The following is an 18,844-nucleotide window of genomic DNA, read 5'->3' as shown; positions in this document are numbered from 1 at the left end:
GGGCTGCAAACATACAGCGCGCAGATTGCTCATTAAGCCAACAGGTCATGCTGAGCCTTGTTTACTGCATGCTGGGATTTGACAGCACTTGGCTGGGATTCTGCATGGATCAAGCAGCACATTAAACACCAGAACACACACACAGTGCACAGCGGTGTACGCTCTTTTATAATGCTGTCACGGTGGTTAACCAGAGAGACCCGATCTTCCAAAGACGGCCAATGGAGATTTGAAAATGTTAAACATCTGTGTCATTTGCGCACCACAAAACAGTCTAATTATTAGCTAACCACAGAACATAACCACATCCTTAACAGACACTACTAAGAGGTTTTGCCGAAAACGATAAAGTGAAACTCGAGGCCAATTAGAGGGGAAATGTGGCGTGGAGGAAGATGAATCTCTTGAATGTGACAGCCTTCCAGGCGCACAAGGAAACACGCCAACTGCACCAAGTTGGATCTCAATCCATTCTGTGGCGTTAGGTGAACTTTGATTTGATTTTAGAACAAAGCAAACAACAAATTGTCATTTTGACCGGAGAGTATGTTCCACAGTCAAAACACTCACCATTGTATGACATACATTTTAAATAGGAAGATAAGTCTATTTATTTATTTATTATTACAATAAGCTTTATGCGGCCACCATAGTCCAAACACAGCATTGTGATGAATATTGTATTCATGAAGTATGAATTAAGCATTTTTGTCCATCTTGCACATTTAAAATTGCTGGGTCAAAAATAACCCAATTTTGGTTAAAAAAAATAATAATAATTGGATCGACCCACGACTTGGGTCAATTTAGCCCAACAATGGATTGTTTTGTTGTTTTGATACAAAACAAAATTGGGTCAATTTAATTTTTTTATTAAATTACTTCACAGTGCCAAAGGGCTCAACTTGCGTATGTCACATGACCAAACCCAGAAAACAGGTGAGCCCTGATTGTTATCTGAGCCCTTGGGCACTGTGATGTAATTTTTAGTCAACAGCAAATGGCCGCCTCCGAAATGGATTAAAAACTTTGGCTGCATTCCACAAACACAATAATTCATCAGAATGTCATGTTTAGTCGAGTGTAGTCACATTGATTTATTATTTGTCAAGTACAAGCAAAAGTTTCCCGTTTATTGAATGAATCTTTTATACATGACAAGCAGTCTTTAAACACTCTGTCACGCACACGTTCACAAAAAACCTCAACCTCAATGTCAACTGAATTTTTTTTTAAATAATAACAGGAAGAGCATGCTACCAAAATAACACTCCAGCTCAGTCATCCACAGGACAAGCATGAAAGTGAAACACTCACTTAAAAAAGTTATTTTCTACTTTGCCTGTGAGGCCGCTTACTTCATGGTAACATTCACAAAATATTCTTCTACGACGATTCAAACGTGAACATTTGGAAACATGATGTAAAAACAACCAGCGTATAATCATGTTGTTCACCTTGATTGGTGCAGTTGGCATGTGTCTCGTCACTGTAGTCTCCACAGTCATTATCGCCATCACAAGTCCAATATTCTGGGATGCAGCGACCGCTGTTGCATTTAAACTGCACACTGGAGCAGGAATGACTGCAGCCGGCTTCATCGCTGTTATCCCCACAGTCGTTGTCTGTACAGAAGAACACACACAAAACATGAGTATCCATTATAAAAATGGGTTATCTTCAAAAAAAAAAAAAAAAGAGTTGTGAGATGTGTTTTTGCCTACCATTATCACAACGCCAGTTGATGTTGATGCAGCGGCCATTAGCGCAGGTGAACTGGGTGAGAGGGAAACATGTGGGATAGGCTGGAGACAAGGTAAGAAGAGGGTCAGTTAGAAATGAATGACTCGTCTCTGCGCTATTCAAGCTAACATAACGTTGTGAGGCGGTAAAGACGCACCACATGAGTCGGGTTCGTCTGAGCGGTCTCCGCAGTCGTCATCTAGGTCACATGTCCAGGAGATGGGGATGCAACGACCGCTGGCGCAAGGGTACTGATTTGGAGGGCATGTGCGTGCTGCCAGGTGACAAAAGTGTAAAACACGTTTCAGCATGTGTCTCAACGTGCACACAGGGCATGAGAAATGAAGCGAAAGACAAAAATGCTCTTAGTAAAAAAAACTGATATACACTAATTCTGTGTTTCTCAAACTGAGGCCCCCAGACCAGTGGAAGCGCGCAAGCTGAAGCCTATGACCGCAAAGCAACACCCCAAATTGTCTTTCAAAAGCAGTTTTTTCACTTCTTATGAATAATGTGCACGCATGTTTTCTCTTGCTAACAGTTGGTGAATTGGCGTAAAAAAGAAAAGAAAAGTAAACCTCATGAAAAAATGAAGTTATAACTTAATTTCAATATCCATGCATTGCATTTGATGGGAGCGTCAACCTCCCCCCCAACATGGCCGCCACGTAGACACGTCTTTCTTTCTTTTTTTCCTTGGAAAAAAAATACAGCTATTCTCACAACATTATAACTTTTTTTCCCCTCTAAAAACTTCAGATTTGTTATTGCAACATTATTTTTCTCAGAAATAGGCAAGTTTTTAATTCCTTTGGCACTTAAAAATATATGTGGTAGTTGTGTTTAGTCGGTTTTAGGCTGATGAGTTGGAGCTTGGTATAAATTTTCCATTGTAAGCCCTTGTTAACCCCAAAAGTATGAAAACCACTGCCCTGGCCTAACACATTACATTTAAAAGCTGGCAAATCCATGTTTTTCACACCCCTGGTTCAAAACTCCTGCAATACAGCCAACAACATCATTCATAGAATGTATTGTAACTGATCTCCTCAACACTTAGCTCATTGTTGAAACATCTTAAGTACCATTTACATTTAGTGGATAATCCAATTTTTGACCATAACCTCACATAAGCTGCCGTCTAACCTTGTGTGGAAATTTGTCATAAAATGTTGTGTATTGAAATGTTTCTATATTAATATAGTCCCTCGTTTTTTCAAAATAAACTTTGACTTAAATAGCCCTTGACAGAGAAAACAAATGAAAGTTGGTGTCGACTTGAAGCATACCAGAACATGTGGTGTTTGATTCGTCCTCATCGTTGCCGCAGTCGTTGTCGCCGTCACAAAGCCAGCGCAGAGGGATGCAGCGGTTATTCTCGCATTTAAATCGGTCTGCCGGACAGGTGTGCTGGTCTTGTGGGAGACATGAGGAGCACAATGAGTAAAACCAGACGTGAATGAGGTGATTTGTTTTTTACGAATTGTTTCCAGATTTACTACTCATGAAAAGTTAGGGATCTGAAATTTCAAGATGAAAGTAAAATGAACCATTACAGGTCAATTTGACGTTTCGAAAATTTTTGAATGACATGTCCAATGTCATGACTTGTTCAATGTTTCAGTGCTTTTTTCACAACTTGTTCTCTATCAAGAAGCTAAGTGGCAAAATATGTGAATGTATATGTTAAGCTTTAGCAAGCAAATAGAGAAAAGAAACACTGAAAAGTTGGACAAATTAACATTTTTCACAACATCAAATAAAGTTCACCTGTAGAAATTGTAGTGCATCTTAGGTTCATATTTTTGTGTGAAAAAGAAAAATTGCTGGAGTCGGGGACAATTTTGAAGCAAAACAAACCGAAAAATGCCTTCACTTTGCATGGTCAGTAATTTGTAATGTTTGACCAATAGTATTGAAGAAATGGACTAAATTTGGTCACAAGGCAGTTTCCGATATGACATTTTATTGTGAAATTTGACAAGAACGTGCAAGGCAGATACATGCTCCCCGATGAGATGAAAAGTTGCCAATGACATTATATCCACATCAAGCTGTTTGAAGGAAACCATTTTGGAAGCGCCAGCTAGTGCTCACTGGGTTTGCATTAGCAACAACAGTGTGTTTATTTCTGCGTTGCCGAGTAACCGTGACGGAGGCATGGAACACTTACGGCAAAGCTCGGAGGCCTCGTCGCTGTTGTCCAGACAATCGTTGTCCCCGTCACACTTCCAGCGCTCTTGGATGCAGCGGTTGTTCTTGCAGGCAAACTCCCCAGGCTGGCACTGCGGCGGGGGCACGTAGGAGGGGTTGGCTGCAGGATGGGATCAGGGGTAGGAGCAGAAACAGATGGGCCATTGAGACCAGAGTTCCTCACAACGGCCTACTGGTGGATAGGTCGGGTTTTGTTCATTTTAAAGATGCAATAACATTTGAAGATCCCCTCCCACAGATCTGGCAGTTATACTGTAAAACTATATTGTGTCGTGTCGTTTGTGGGTGGAAAGCTAAGTCTAGAACGCTTTAACAGACTCCACCCCTGCTGAGTGATTAATTTTCCATTAAAAGTCCACGTTGAGCTTGGAAATGCCAACAAACCATTCCAGTTCTATATAACTTAACCTGTGTTGAGAGCATGAGCCTCTCTCGGCTGATTTGGCGTGTAAAAAGGCAGATGTTGCACAGCGAGTCAAATAAATGAAAAAAAGATTTATTGTGGACTTTTCTAGCTTAAAAATCTCCTATATTGAAACCCCAACCCAAAGCAAGGTTTTTGAAATGTATATTTTGCACTTATGTTGTGAATGTGTGGACCTTAACTCATTCACTGCCATTGACGGCTATAGACGTCAAAATTTCATTTGAACTATTCATATTAGTTTCAAACTTTTTTCCACTTTTGTTAACAAGAGTATGAAAACCTAAGGGGAAAAAATTATAGTACATTTAGAACAGATATAAAATTTGTGATTAATCGTGAGTTAACTATTGAAGTCATGTGATTAATTACAATTTAAATTTTTAATCGCCTGCTGCCCCTAATTTTTAATAATCTTTTATTTTATATATATAAAAAAAAAAAGATTATTAAAAACAATGTCTAGGTTTTCATACTCTTATTAACAAAAGTGAGGAAAAAAAGTTGAACTAATAGAAATAGTTCAAATTAATTTTGACGTTTATAGGCGTCAATGGCAGTGAATGAGTTAATCAACTTGCACTGTTTTTCTTTGTTCAATTTTATGCATGCAGATGTCATGATCCTCCAGATCCTCCTATCTTTGCTGCAATTTCTAACTAAAGTTACTAGGGGTGTCAGAATTAGTGCATTAATTTTGCGTGAATTTAAAGTTCCTTTAACGCCACTCATTTTTTTAACGCGCGATTATTGACCGCCCCTTATTTGGAGGAATTCCAGTGGCAACACAGCAGACACGTTCAAGTTAAAGATTAGATAGCTCTTAATATGAAAAGAAAAATGCACTGATCTGTCACCAATGTCTTACAAATGCAATTATGCCGTATAGTGGCAGAAAAATGACCTCCGCACAAAAAAAATTCACACTTGTCTTAAAAATACATTACATCTTTTTAATTTGAACTCAATTATAAATTAGGAAATTAATGTATCAATGACCAAAAGATGCAGCCATATTTCTATTAACATTTTTTCCGCTTTTATGTTTGATTTATGGTTTTATTGAACATATAAACACAAAGAAAGCACATTAAAAGTCTAAAATAAAAGTGGACGTAAAAAAGAAAACAAGAATAGGAAGAAAGAAAAGAGTTTATATGTTCAAAAGGGGTAGGGGGAAGTTAAAAACGTATCTTGTCCTACCCCTTATTCGTTTTATGTTGATAAAATGAAAAGGTAATGTATTTCAACAAAAGGAAATGTATAAACCTAATCATATATACAAGTGCACTTTAACATACGCACATTTGCCAGCGACATATGTACATGAAATTCATAGGCATATACCATAATACATTTGTAAATCATGTCCTCATACTCACATCCAAAGAAATTACAGCATATATACAATTTTAACAGCTCATATCTGATGTAAGTAATTTTTTTTGTTCACTTTGCTTCAGCAAGTGACTGACATCTTTTTCAGGTCAGTTCCAAAATCAGTCCACAAATTAACAAGAGTATGAAAACTTGGGGAAAAAAATTCTAATTTTTTTTAGAAGAGATATAAAATGTGCGATTAATTGTTGATTAATTATTGAAGTAACGCGATTAATTACGACGCGTGCCTGACACCCCTGAAAATCACATATCTTTATGATAGAAAAGCGGACATGCAAGTAATTTGTATTGAACCTGGAACCCCGTTGAAGTGAGACCACAACGGTAACCACTACCTCTCTGTGCCGTCTCACCTTTGCAGGTGATGTTATCCACATCCAGGATTTGATCATCAGCGCATCCGCACGACCTGCCATTAGGGATGGCAAGGCACAGGCTGCTACATCCCCCGTTCATAGCTCTGCATAAATTGGTGCCTTTACAAGAAAAGGACAGAAATTGGCCATGAGCACCATCAGTCGGTGTGAAATGAATACCGAGTCTTGAATGTTGAGGTACCTTGCTGCTGGTGAGCGTCATACACCCGAATTTCAAAGATAGGTGGCCTCTCATTCCGGAGTAGCGTGACTGTCTTTGTGACTTGGTCCAGTTTGTAGATGCTACCTCCACGATATTCATTCCAAAAGAGGAATTGTTTGTAGTGACACAAACCAAAGGCGTGATTCAGCTCCTGGCCCTCGTACACCACCTGTTTGATGAGGAACCAGAGGTGGATCGCGGTCATACCATGTATAAAATTGAGAAAAAAGAAGAGATGATATTGTCGAGCAGAACCAACCTTGCGTTCAGTCGTGTTGAGGTAAACCATCTCAATGCGGTCGTAATAAGCGTCGACCCAGTATAATACACCCTGAGGAATGTCCAGACTCAAGCCATTAGGCCACAGCACCGTCTTGCTCGTCAGGAAAACTTGATGATTGGATCCGTCCATCCAAGCTTTCTTGATCTTTCCTCGATTACTCTCGGTGGGATCCTCCTCCCAGTCGGTCCAGTACATCCACCTGGAAGACGGCGGGAGATCATTTCAGTCAAAAGCCATATAAGCTGGCAGTCCATCATATCGGTGCTCTTTGAAGAAAAATCAATGTGACCCCATGTGGTTGCAGGAACACCATTTCAAGCAAATACAACAAACTATACAATCATCGCATTTTTGGTTTAATTTCAAGCAATTATCTTCTAAAATGTACAGTATAATACAGTTAGAAACAAATCTCTGAATTCACTTCACGGAGTTTTTCCAAACAAGTGGCTCACCCATGTAGGGGATCCACCACAATGGCACGCGGGTGGCTCATCTTGCCCTCGATCAGTGTCTTGCGAGTCTGAGAAGCCTTTTCCAGTCTGGCAACACTGATCGTTTTCTTAGGCCCGTCATCTGTCCAGTAGAGATTACCTCCCATCCAGTCTACTGCCAGCCCCTCCACTGTGTGGATACCTGAGATATGGAGAGAAAATAGCTTTGTTAACTCGAATGAAAAAAATATATATCGTTCTAAAGCGTCCCTGCAGCAAACAGGTGATGGTAGGATTCTTAAATAGTTCCTGTATTGATTAATGTTGTATTCCATATAACAAGGCAATGTAAATTGGAAATTGGGACGATGCTTCAAGTTCCTACTTGTGTGACAACAATAACAGAGCAGCAAACACTAAAAAACAAAATATTAATGTAAATTATCTGAAAATTCAGTTCTCCATGAGAATTGGCGTATACTGTGGCTATGATCGCTACAGCCTCTTTTCATGAACTTATACAGAAATATTTAAAGTAAGGGTGTCAGGTGATCAAAATGGTTAATCATAATTAATCGCATGACTTCAATAGTTAACTTACTTATTACTTATTAACTTATTAATCACAAATTTGTATCTGTTCTAAATGTACAATAAAATGTACGGTAAAATATTGTTTTCTAAGTTTTCATACTCTTGTTAACATAAAAGTGTGTGTGTGGGGGGGTGTTAAACTAATAGAAATATGGCTGCATCTTTTGGTCATTGATACAGTAATTTCATAACTCATAAAATTGAATTAAAATTAAAAAGATGTACTGTACTGTAAAAAAAGTGTGATATTGATTTGTGTTGAAGTCATTTTTCTGCCACAAGATGGCATAATTGCATTTGTAAGACAATGGTGACAGCTCAGTGCATTTTTCTTTTCATATTAAGAGCTATCTAATAGGGGTGGGAATCTTTGACTGTCTCACGATTCGATTTGATTCCGATTTTTGGGCCTGCTTTTCGATTCAGAATCGATTTTGGATTAAGCATGATTTTTGATTCAAAATGATTCGATTGACAATGATTTTTGCTTCAATCTATAGATGTGCAAAGAATCGTAAGGATCTACTCCAGTCTGACTCGCTAATGCTAATTAGTGCGCTACTCGCAGCACTTTTATCACTCAAAAGAACGGCCCACGCCACACTTTTATTGGAATAACTTGATCGTGACTTTTTCCTTCTACTCTCTAATGTGGCTACAACTTAATAGTGTATCAGACCGCGTGAAACCACACTGCCCCTAAGTGGCCAAATCGAGTACAACATGAATAGCGCTCCCACAAACACACAAAGAAAGGCAAGACAGTATAAAATAATTCAAATAAAATCGATTTTGGGACATTTAAAATCGATTCTGAATCGTACTTAATGAGAATCGTGATTCTTATGAAAATCTTTTTTTTTGCACACCGCTACTATTTAACCTTTAACATGAAGGAACTTTGCGAAATTCAGCAAATTTTTAAAATTGCGAAATACAACTTGACCCCAGTCTCCATAAATATATGCATTATCATTAAATTGATTAATTGATTAAAATTCTTACCGTCTTTCAGTATGGTGTCTCTCTCTGACCCGTCTATCTTCTGCCGACCAATAATGTAGCTGGTAGCATCGGCAAAGTAGATGAATTCACTGGCGGCGTGAAAATCCAAAGCTCGTGGGTTCATGAGGTTCTCGATGGGGATCATGTATTCATCCGGTACTTTTGCATTCATATCCATGCCCCTGATGATTCCAGGGCGACCCTTACCATATACCAAGAACAACTCGTGGTCTGGTTCTAGAGAAGAAAGAAAATGTGCCACCGTTACCGAAATGGAAACAGCCAGAAGGGATTCACCTCAAATGGAGATTTGTACTCACTTTTGCAAGACTTGCCATCATTGCCCAGGCTGAAGCCAAAACGACAGCGGCAGGTGCGCGTCTTGTGACTGTTGCCCAGTAAACAGATGTCGGAACAACCTCCAGCTTTTTCAAACTGATCCAAGGCACATGCATGGCTACGCACTGCCCAAACAGTACAGTTATACATACCGTACTGTAGATATAACATTGGAAAAAAAAAAGTGGATTATAGACTGGATACCTCGAGGTTGGCGTCTCTGATGGTATACGTGCAGCGCGGCGCCGCGGTCAACCCGCGTCACCACCTGGAAGTCAGAACTGTTGAAGCGGTTCACTCGGATCACGCTTGTCTTGGGGTTAAGGTTGCCTTCATCTGAGTTGGTGGCGTACAGGTAGTTCTCAAAGACAGTCAGCCCATATAGGTGCTCAATCTGAAAGGCGAGGATGGAAGCACTTAATGAAAGGAAACAAGAATCACGCAAATTTGATGTGCAAAAACAGGGCCACCAATTTGTATTTATTTCAACTAAATCTGGGGATTCATTTGAACATTTTGGCTTTAGGAGATGTCTTCCCTCTGGCAAGAGTTTGTTTTTATGCAGATCTGTTCCATTAGCTGCTTTTCCACCAACAAGCCCGAGATCTTTGAGTTCTGGGTAAAGGAAGTTCTTGGTTGTAAAAGTTCCGCAGGGAATTTATCATTTGTGTTTCCGCGGCGTCTTTAGAGTTCTCGGTAATTAATTCAAACGAGTTGGATGACGTATGAGTTTGATGAGCCCAGCCGATGTAAATATGCCTTGGTCGGTGCATATGGAGGACCCAAATTGCCAAAATTCTAAATAAATAAATGACAAAATAAATAAACAAATGACTAAAAGTGAAAATAAAAACAGATATTAAAAAATATAATTAAAAAATGTAATCCCCAAAAATAAATATCATATAATATATATATGTATATATCCATTAATAAAACTAAATATCAATACAAAAATAAAAACTGCAGACGTTCTGCCAGGACAAAATGCTATTTATTAATTGATATTTGTGTATTTATTTTGACATTTATTTTTTTTATTTTTTGAATCTCGTTTTTTTATTTTCTTTTTTATTTTTACTTGTATTTATTTATTTATTTATTTATGCATATATGTATTTTGTTATTTTATTTCCATTTATATTTATTAAATTTTTGAAAATAATTTTTGGTGTCCGTTTTTATTTTCACTTTTAGTCATTTATTTATTTATTTTTTAATTTTGGGCAGTTTTGGTCCTCCATAAGTGCAGCCCGTCCCTTCAAAGTTCCAGCTTGGCTCAGCAAGACCCTGCTGCTGCTGAGATAGTACTCGGATGCCACCTGGGGAATTTAATTACCCCGGAAATTTTTGTTGGTGGAAACACGCGCAAACTAAATTTTACCAAGGTCAATTGAAAAGTTCTCCAAAAGTTCCGGCGGTGGAAGAAGCCCCTATTCCACCCTTGCCTCTCTTAATAACACACACACACACGTCTTTGTGTCATCGTGGGGCCATCTCATTGACAAAATGCATTTCCTAGCCCCTTCCCCTAACCCAAACCATCAAAAATGATTGCCTACCCCAATTCCTTACCCTAACCTCAACCATAACCCGATTCAAACCCCACAATTTCAAGTCGGTCCCCAAAACGGTAGTTAAACCTGGGAAATCACGCGTGTATGGGCCCCACAATGTAGCAAAGACAAAGGTGTGCACAACACACGCTGCCTCCTTTCCTCTCTCCCTCCACTTCAGTCCTGATTTCATTAAGACCATTACACGACTACGGGTTTGAGCCAAGCTTCACTAGAGCCAGACTAATATGTTTAAGAGAGGCATTAGCCAAGAAAATCACATTCTTAAGTTGTATCAATCAAAGCAATAAAAAAGGACTTCTCACATTAGTAGAGTAGAGAGAGTAGAGTCTGAAAATGTGATGAGTTTAAATACTGTATTATGAGTACACAAACGGGCATTTTGTGCAATTAAATTAGGGTTTTACTTTTAATTCATCAGTAAATGGAGTGCGTGTGAGTGGGACAGACAGCCATTCAGGGCTCGTGACTAAACAGTTAGGTGCACCCACATTTTCAACTGGGTTGCATTCAACACAGCAGTTTTAGGTTCACTCTTCAAAAAAAAAGAAAAGAAAAAGAAAAATCACTGCCAGTCTTTTTAGTCATGTATTGACTGGTAAATGATTAACTAACAATCTGGTCATCAAAAAATGCTTTATTTGAAGCACAATTCCGCAAGACAGATTGACTTACTCAAAAATATTGGTGCATAATTGCTCTGTGTCACTGTTGGGAACTTAACATTTAAGAAGTGAATCGTTCCTATCATCTCATCAGCCGCAGCTATTTCCATTCCATATCTGACGGGCATGAGTCACTCACCTAGGCCAATCGATAACACTCTTTATTTTTATTTATTTTTTTATTATGTACTTTCCAAGAAACTATCACGATGAACGTTATCGTTGTTGTTTTTATGCTGCTGGTACTATCATCATAAATCTATTGTACCCTTTTAAAGAGCAAATTACGTTTCATGCTCAAGAATATTGCAAACTGTAGAACAATGAATACAATCTATTAATTAAAGAAAATATATCAATAAAACACACTCAGGGACTGTTCATAAAAATAAAATATCACAGGCAATATAATAATAATGACGTTTTCAGTTGGTTAACAATGTCAAGGCACGCACCTGTTACTAACATTTGGGCCGTCATTTTGTCAAATGCATTTGGCCACATAAACAAAATAAAAACGTCATTCATTAGGAACACATCAATGCTTTTTCCATATTTATGAGCCACTCGGGGACGAACGGGGCCCACCGGGTGGGGGCGTCGCCGTGTCTGCAAAGTTGTGACGAGTAACAAATGTTGATGTTTGAGTTTCATTTGATTCCACTTGAAACATTGTAATGGATATTTGTGGTAACAATTGAGCCAAGCAGATGGCTATTTTGTGTCACGCGTCAATGACGCCACATCATCTTTTAGCCGACGCCTCAATGAGCAATAGTCTCATTTCCCCTTAAACATTTCTTGCTCCTCAATAGAATTTTTGCATCTTCAAATGCATGCGGGCAAATGTGTAGACCACTACACAATTACAGGATGGCCATGCCCTTCATCTGATTGGTTCAGACCAAATTGTGCCTAATGTGTGTTGTAGTTCCAAATGCGGAGCCTTTTTTTTTTCTTTTTATAGGTGTACAGTCTAGAGCTCTACCATTTGTGCTTGTTAAAGTTCCACACACTTTATCATTCAAATCTCACCAGAAGGCCCTGAATGATGGTGTGTCTGTTCTTGCCCTCATAGTCCACCACTTCAATGTAGTCCAGGTAGGCATCGGCCCAGTACACCAGCCGGTTGACCAGGTCCAGAGTGATGCCATGGGGGAAGACTATTTTACTGTCCACCAGCTTTGTGCGGTTCTGACCATCCATGTCACAACGCTCCACTCTCGGTGTGGATCCATAATCCGTAAAGAAGACTTTTCTGCAGCGCAAGACGAGAAAAGAGGAAGAGGAGGAAATGAATCATTTTCAGAGGGATAAAAATTAGGAAGTGACACTTTGTAAAAAGGGAACTTCAGTTCAAAAACAATTTGAATCAGCACACTGCTGATTTTCTTCCCCGTGTTGCTTAAATGGTCATTCAGAGGTAACGTCAGGTCACACACCCCATCGCTGGGTCCAAGGCGATGCCTTTCGGGTTGTACAGTTCTTGGTCCAGCAGCGTCACACATGTCTGGCCATTCTTGTTGCAGACAAACACCCAGTCGTCCACATCATCCACAAAGTAGAAGTTTCCCGTCAGCCAGTCAATCGCCATCTGTTCCACGTCTGAAGGGTGCAAAAAGAAGACAGAGACGTACAGAAACGCGAAGAACTCAAATTAAAGTCATTAACGTTCCAAGCAGCGCAACCTGTCACTTTGCGTGTTGGTTCCGCAAGTGTAATCACTACCTGGAAGTAGGGGTGTTAGAAAAAAAAAAAAATCGGTGGTGGTCGGTGCTGGATTTCACTTTCCTTTCTTTTCTTTGGTCCTTCCTCGGGTCTCCTGACGGCGGTGTCCGGTTTAGGTGAACGGTATGGGATTTTTTAATAGGTTTTTGGTGAACTAATAAATACACACACACACACGCACATACAAAATAATAAAAATAATAATAAGAATAAAAATAAAAAAATAAAGAGAGCAATGATGATGACATGTCAAATCGGTAAAATTACCGAATGAACAATACTGAGCTCTATAATAAAAAAAATAATAATTTAAAATTTAAAAAAAGAAAGAAAGAAAAAAATCGATTTGGCAATATATCGCGATGTTACAGCATGCAATTCTCGAATCGATTCGATATGCGTTGGAATCGATTTTTAAAAACCGAATTTTTTTTATGGGAATGTTCAACAAAACGTCTTACTCAGGGTTAGGATTCACACATTAAGCATGGAAGAATGTTATATTAATGTAACATTAAGCCTTAATATTTTATTTAAATGCTGTTCAAACATGAAACGGACTGCAACAAAAAACAACAAAAAAACGCAATAATCAATTTATAGATTCAAATCGGGATTAATCGGTATCGAATCGAATCGTGATTTATGAATCGTGATACGAATCAAATCGCCAGGTACTAGGCAATTCACACCCCTACCTTTAACTATATTGTGTCCATCAATGGAAGAAATTGATTGTTCATGTTAATCAAGCAAGTTACATTCATAAAGAGAGAAAAACTTCTTTTTAATCACAAATCAAACTTCTGTAATAATGCTTAAGTCAAAAGTTTCCTTCTGCTATTTATTTCCACTCTTGAAAGAATAACATTTCCAATTAATCAAAGATTATGATTTAAGCCGAGCAAAGCATTTCCTATTTTTACCCTTAATCCTGAGCTAGCTGGCATTGAGGAATGTGGTCGGAATTTGGATTATTGCCGTTCCTGCAGCACATACAAAAAGTTGTTTCTCCTTCAATCCTATAAAAAGAGATTACAATAACGCTCACTTGGTCTACACTAGAACAGGATGTCTCAAAGTCTTGCAGCCTATGACATTAAGAGTAGAATTTCCCTCAGACATCCACAAATAAAAGCTATATAATGTGTGCAGTACTGCACCTATAGCATTTAACTCTTTTGCTGCCAATGACGACTATAGACGTCAAAAGTTCATGTGAACTATTTCTATTGGTTTAACATTTTTTTCATTTCATTTTTTTAGGAAAGCCTGGAAAAAAAGTTTATTGTACATTTATAACAGATATAAAATTTGTGACTACTATTGAAGTAATGCGATTAATTACGATTACAATTTTTAATAGCCTGACGCCCCTTTTTTTAAATTGGAGGCGACAGGCGATTACATTTTTAATTGTAACTAATCACATGACTTCAATAGTTAACTAATGATTAATCATACATTTTATATCGTTCTAAATTTACAATAAAAAAATTGAGGTTTTCATCCTCTTGTTAGCAAAAGTGGAAAAAATGTTAAACGAATAGAAATAGTTCAAAATAATTTTTGACGTCTATAGCCGTCAATGGCAGAGAATGAGTTAATGATGACAGTTTGTGAAGCAAAATTGACACAGGACAATGGCATGTTATGCGAGTTAACTAGATAATCAATAGGATACCTGACTCAAATATTGTGATAAATGAATGAAAGTCCGTTGAAGTGACATTATGTCAGATAGTTCTTCATTCTTTTGTTTGATGGGGGATCCAATTCTAAGAACATCAAGTGACCTAAAATAACAACAGCTTCTTTCAAAAAGGAACTTTACAGGCTCACTGCTTTAAAAAAAAAACACAAAAAAAGCTGACCTAATCTTGCAAGAAAGAGGAACCTAGCATGCAAACTTCAGCCTCAGCTAAAATTGTGCTTAAAGTCTCACTTTCGGTGTGAATCGACACGAAAATCCCCCAGTGAGTGGGAGACATTTTTTGATTTTATGTTTTTACAGCTGCCGCCGCGCACTTACTTTCAAAGCACTACACATCACACAGACTCACTACCAAAGAACAATTTTGACATCCGTCCTTTGACGCAGGAATGCTGCAGTCAGCATCTCAAAGCGGAATTAAACAGCAGCACATTGCGTGCGCCACATCACAGTGCATACAATACACCATCTGGGCCTAATGTACAAATCGCCCACCCCACCCCCACCCCAATTCGAAATCATGCATAGCTTCAAGTGGCGAGTCCCACCTGGGACCTTCAGCATGCGAGAATAGAAATAATGGCGGGCTGGCATAACGGCGTGTCATCTGGAGAGAAGCCGAAATGGATTTATTGAAGAGAACATCGGAAATTCTGGCGCACCTCCAAGCCAGAAATAATTCAGGGCTGTCTACAAAGTCTTCTAGTCCAAAAGGGAGGTAAGTGAAAACATACAAGTCAATAAAAGAAATCATGAACAAAACAGTACAAGATGTTTTAAAACACAAACACGAAGTTTGACAGAAAAGGGTTGCCATTAAGTTAAGCGGGATAATGATACTTCCAACAGTATCAATTTGAAGCCAATAAATAGTAAGCCTACTCTAAAAAATAAAAATAAAACACTGCACTACATTGATTAGATGCTTACACAGAGTTTACTCGGTTGAAAATTCCGGAAAGTGAATATACTGTCGTCTTGTGATATCTTCCTTCTAGTGCTGTCGCTATTTTTTTTAGAATCGACTAATCTAGTGATTATTCAATCGATTAATCGACTAATCAATTTTACATTGAAGTGTATTAAAAGAGCATTTTTCTCACTGATTACTGTTTATTAACCAGTGCTTGGTGTTTACGTCATACTTTGCATTCTTATAGTGATTAAGAAATGGGGGATTGATGTTGTGCTATGTTACCGGTTCAGTCATTGTTTTCCAAATTAAAAAGAGACGTTTGTCTTATTTTGATTTAACACAGAAGATAATCAGTCTTCTTTCATCAAGGACTACAGATATCACTGGGGGTGTGAATTGCCTAGTTTCTGGCGATTCGATTCGTATCACGATTCAAAGGTCACGATTCGATTCGATACCGATTAACCCTGATACGAATCTATAAATTGATTATTGAGATTTTTTTTAAACTCAAATTGAGAAAATACTAATAAGTAAACTTGTACACTGTAAAATTTGTATGAAAATGTATTTATTTATCTGAAAATTCAGGCTTATAACTGAGCTACTGCATTTAACAAACTGGTTGCAGTCTGTTTCATGTTCGAACAGCACTGAAATCAAATATTAAGGCTTAATGTTCCATTAATAGAACATTTTTCCATGCTTAGTGTGTGAATCCTAAACCAAAGTAAGACGTTTTGTTGAATATTCCCATAAAAAATGTATGTTTAAAAATCGATTCGGCCGCATATCGAATCGATTCGAGAATTGCGCGCTGTAATATCGCGATATATTGCCGAATCTATTTTTTTCTAAATTGGACAATTTGGAATTTAAAAAATGACTCCAAACAATGACTTGATTGTTAAAATAGTTGTCGATTAATTTGATCAACGATTACTTGTTGAATAATTGATTCATTTTGACAGCTGTAGTCCCAAGTGTTGATGTTTTAAACTTGCTTGTGAGTGCCACTACAATCAACTGGGCGGCTTTTCTAACTGTGTGCATGTCCGCACAAATGTCCCATTCAATCACCAGAACTCCGTATACCGACACAGGATGCACTTAAGATAGCATTTGCCTTAGAACAAAGGGCAAGAAGAGAGGACTAGTGACTAAATGATGAACAGCAGGACACCGGGTGAAGTGACGGGGCCTGCTGTGGAGTTGGGCCCGCATGGTGGGGAGGATGGGATGTGCAGGCTTCGCTCCCCTTTTATCTTCCCAGACATGCAGTCAGAGCACGCTACATCTGGAACCTTCCGTCTAGTCATCTGTCATGCTCGCCAAGGCCCAACGCAATAAATCACCTTGTGTGTGTGTGTGTGCGTGTGGGTGTGTGTGTGTGTGTGTGTGTGTGTGTGTGAACGTTGCTTCAAACTGCCAATCGTAACCACATCCCTCTAAAACCAAAGGTTTTGGAGTGCAAACACACGGAAGTGGTTATCAGCGTGGCATGGCGGGAAGTTAAATTTCAAAATCGGATTCATTGTGTTGAGCTGGCTGATGCAAATGAATTTGGTATGCTGGTCCAGTTATAGTGTACATACAGTACATATTAACTCATTCACTGCCATTGACGGCTATTGACGTTCAAAAAATTTCTATTAGTTTAACATTTTTTTCACTTTTGTTAACGAGAGTATGAAAACCGAGAATTTTTTAAAATTATACATTTAGAACAGATATAAAATTTGTGAGTTGACTATTGAAGTCATGCAGTTAATTACCATCAAAAATGTAATTCGCCTGACACGATTTAAAAACGAAAAGAAAAGAAAATATTATTAAAAATAGGGGCGTCAGGCGATTAAAATGTTTTAATCGTAATTAACGCATGACTTTACTAGTTAACTCACGATTAATTAAACTAATAGAAATAGTTCAAATTATTTTTTGACGTCTATAGCCGCCGATGGCAGTGAATGAGTTAATATTAGCTAATTCTCCAGAATCAATAAGGGTGTGTTATTCCAAATGTCAAACAAATATAATAAATGAACCTATTGTTTTCAGTCTACAGGGAGGAAAAGTTACTTGAATATTATTTTGACGTTCTGGTCAAGAATTCATTAGCTTGTTTTGTAGCTGCTCCAATCCAAATTATAGATCAGACCTTATGCTTTCGAAGGGAAGCCTGTGGATGTGTCCATCCACCACTTGCATTGTAGGTACAATGGCGTAGCATAGCGAGATATTATTCCAAAAATGTGAGCTGATTTTGCTCACACAAAACATCATCATTTTAGAGTTGCGCATTAAAGATAAAGTAAAAGGTAATATGTTACCAAGTACTGCGCCAGTGACTCAAAGGTATTTGGGTCAATCCGTGCATGATGTATGACCTGACTTAAAACAGCTTCAGGGATGTAACGGGTGTTCAGACAAATGGCAGAATGTCATCATTTTCGGCAATTGCTTCTCTCCCTCTGATGGAACCCCCCCCCCCCCCCCCCCCACCCCCACCCCCCGAGCTTAGATACCAGGAACCCCTCAAACCGTTTATCATAAAGCAATGCATGAGAGCACAGCGAGCTTCTCAAGCTCCACTGAAGGAGGATGGGAGTCAAATCAGCTCTAAACATGACACAGGGCTCAGGTCCTGGGGTCGACACACCCACTGCCTCCACTTGTTTTCCGTGCACATCCACTTCCATCCAATTTCAATGGAGCATGACACACATGCTGCTTTTACACAGTTTGTGAGTGTGTGTGTGTGTGTGGGGGGGGGGGGGGATGGATAGCAACGACATTTCACTTTGTCATTGTTTGCAGCGTTGTCGCCATTACCTTTTTAGGACATTGTAATGGAATGGAAGGAAAACAAATGGGGCTTTTTAAGAGGAAATCGAATAGCTAATACCATTCGATCAATTGAAGAAAAAAAAAATACTGGACATTGGATTGAAACCCTCCTTGAAAGGATAACAGCTGACATTCTTCATTTCAGCTGCATAAATCAACATCTGTATATAAAGGATCACACAGTTGCATATTTGAAAAATGAATGCTTGGCGACGTGCTGGCACAGAAAACCATAAGTCAGCGACACGGCAATTGGCTCAATGTGCCAATGCATCCCTGCTTTTTAAAGACCAGCTGTCAGAAAAATTAAGCAACATCAGCATATTGTGTTTGGTGCATTAGTGCTGCGATGAGCATCTGAGATTTGTTTTTCGGGCA

At 38.6% G+C, this 18,844-nt stretch overlaps 1 protein-coding gene across 2 annotated transcripts in view; it reads right to left on the bottom strand.

The window, feature by feature from the left end:
- Positions 1-18,844, bottom strand: part of LOC147179560 (low-density lipoprotein receptor-related protein 1-like) — a 100,119-nt gene that overhangs the window by 43,652 nt on the left and 37,623 nt on the right. For both annotated transcript variants that reach the window (XM_086068756.1, XM_086068757.1), the window contains exons 7-20: positions 12,701-12,863; positions 12,294-12,516; positions 9,221-9,410; positions 8,998-9,141; positions 8,678-8,914; positions 7,100-7,280; positions 6,621-6,843; positions 6,341-6,530; positions 6,136-6,258; positions 3,917-4,057; positions 3,033-3,158; positions 1,901-2,017; positions 1,725-1,805; positions 1,458-1,625 (exon numbers count right to left, since the gene is read on the bottom strand). In XM_086068756.1, coding sequence (XP_085924882.1) covers positions 1,458-1,625; positions 1,725-1,805; positions 1,901-2,017; positions 3,033-3,158; positions 3,917-4,057; positions 6,136-6,258; positions 6,341-6,530; positions 6,621-6,843; positions 7,100-7,280; positions 8,678-8,914; positions 8,998-9,141; positions 9,221-9,410; positions 12,294-12,516; positions 12,701-12,863 — 2,307 coding nt within the window. The remainder of the gene's footprint in view (positions 1-1,457; positions 1,626-1,724; positions 1,806-1,900; positions 2,018-3,032; positions 3,159-3,916; positions 4,058-6,135; positions 6,259-6,340; positions 6,531-6,620; positions 6,844-7,099; positions 7,281-8,677; positions 8,915-8,997; positions 9,142-9,220; positions 9,411-12,293; positions 12,517-12,700; positions 12,864-18,844) is intronic.

The sequence above is a fragment of the Leptonotus elevatus genome, chromosome 2 (genome assembly GCF_054856555.1).
Source record: "Leptonotus elevatus isolate MCC_2025b chromosome 2, RoL_Lele_1.0, whole genome shotgun sequence".
Lineage (NCBI taxonomy): Eukaryota > Metazoa > Chordata > Actinopteri > Syngnathiformes > Syngnathidae > Leptonotus > Leptonotus elevatus.
The sequence above is the reverse complement of the archived record's forward strand: the minus strand, read 5'-3'. Positions and strand labels throughout refer to the sequence as shown.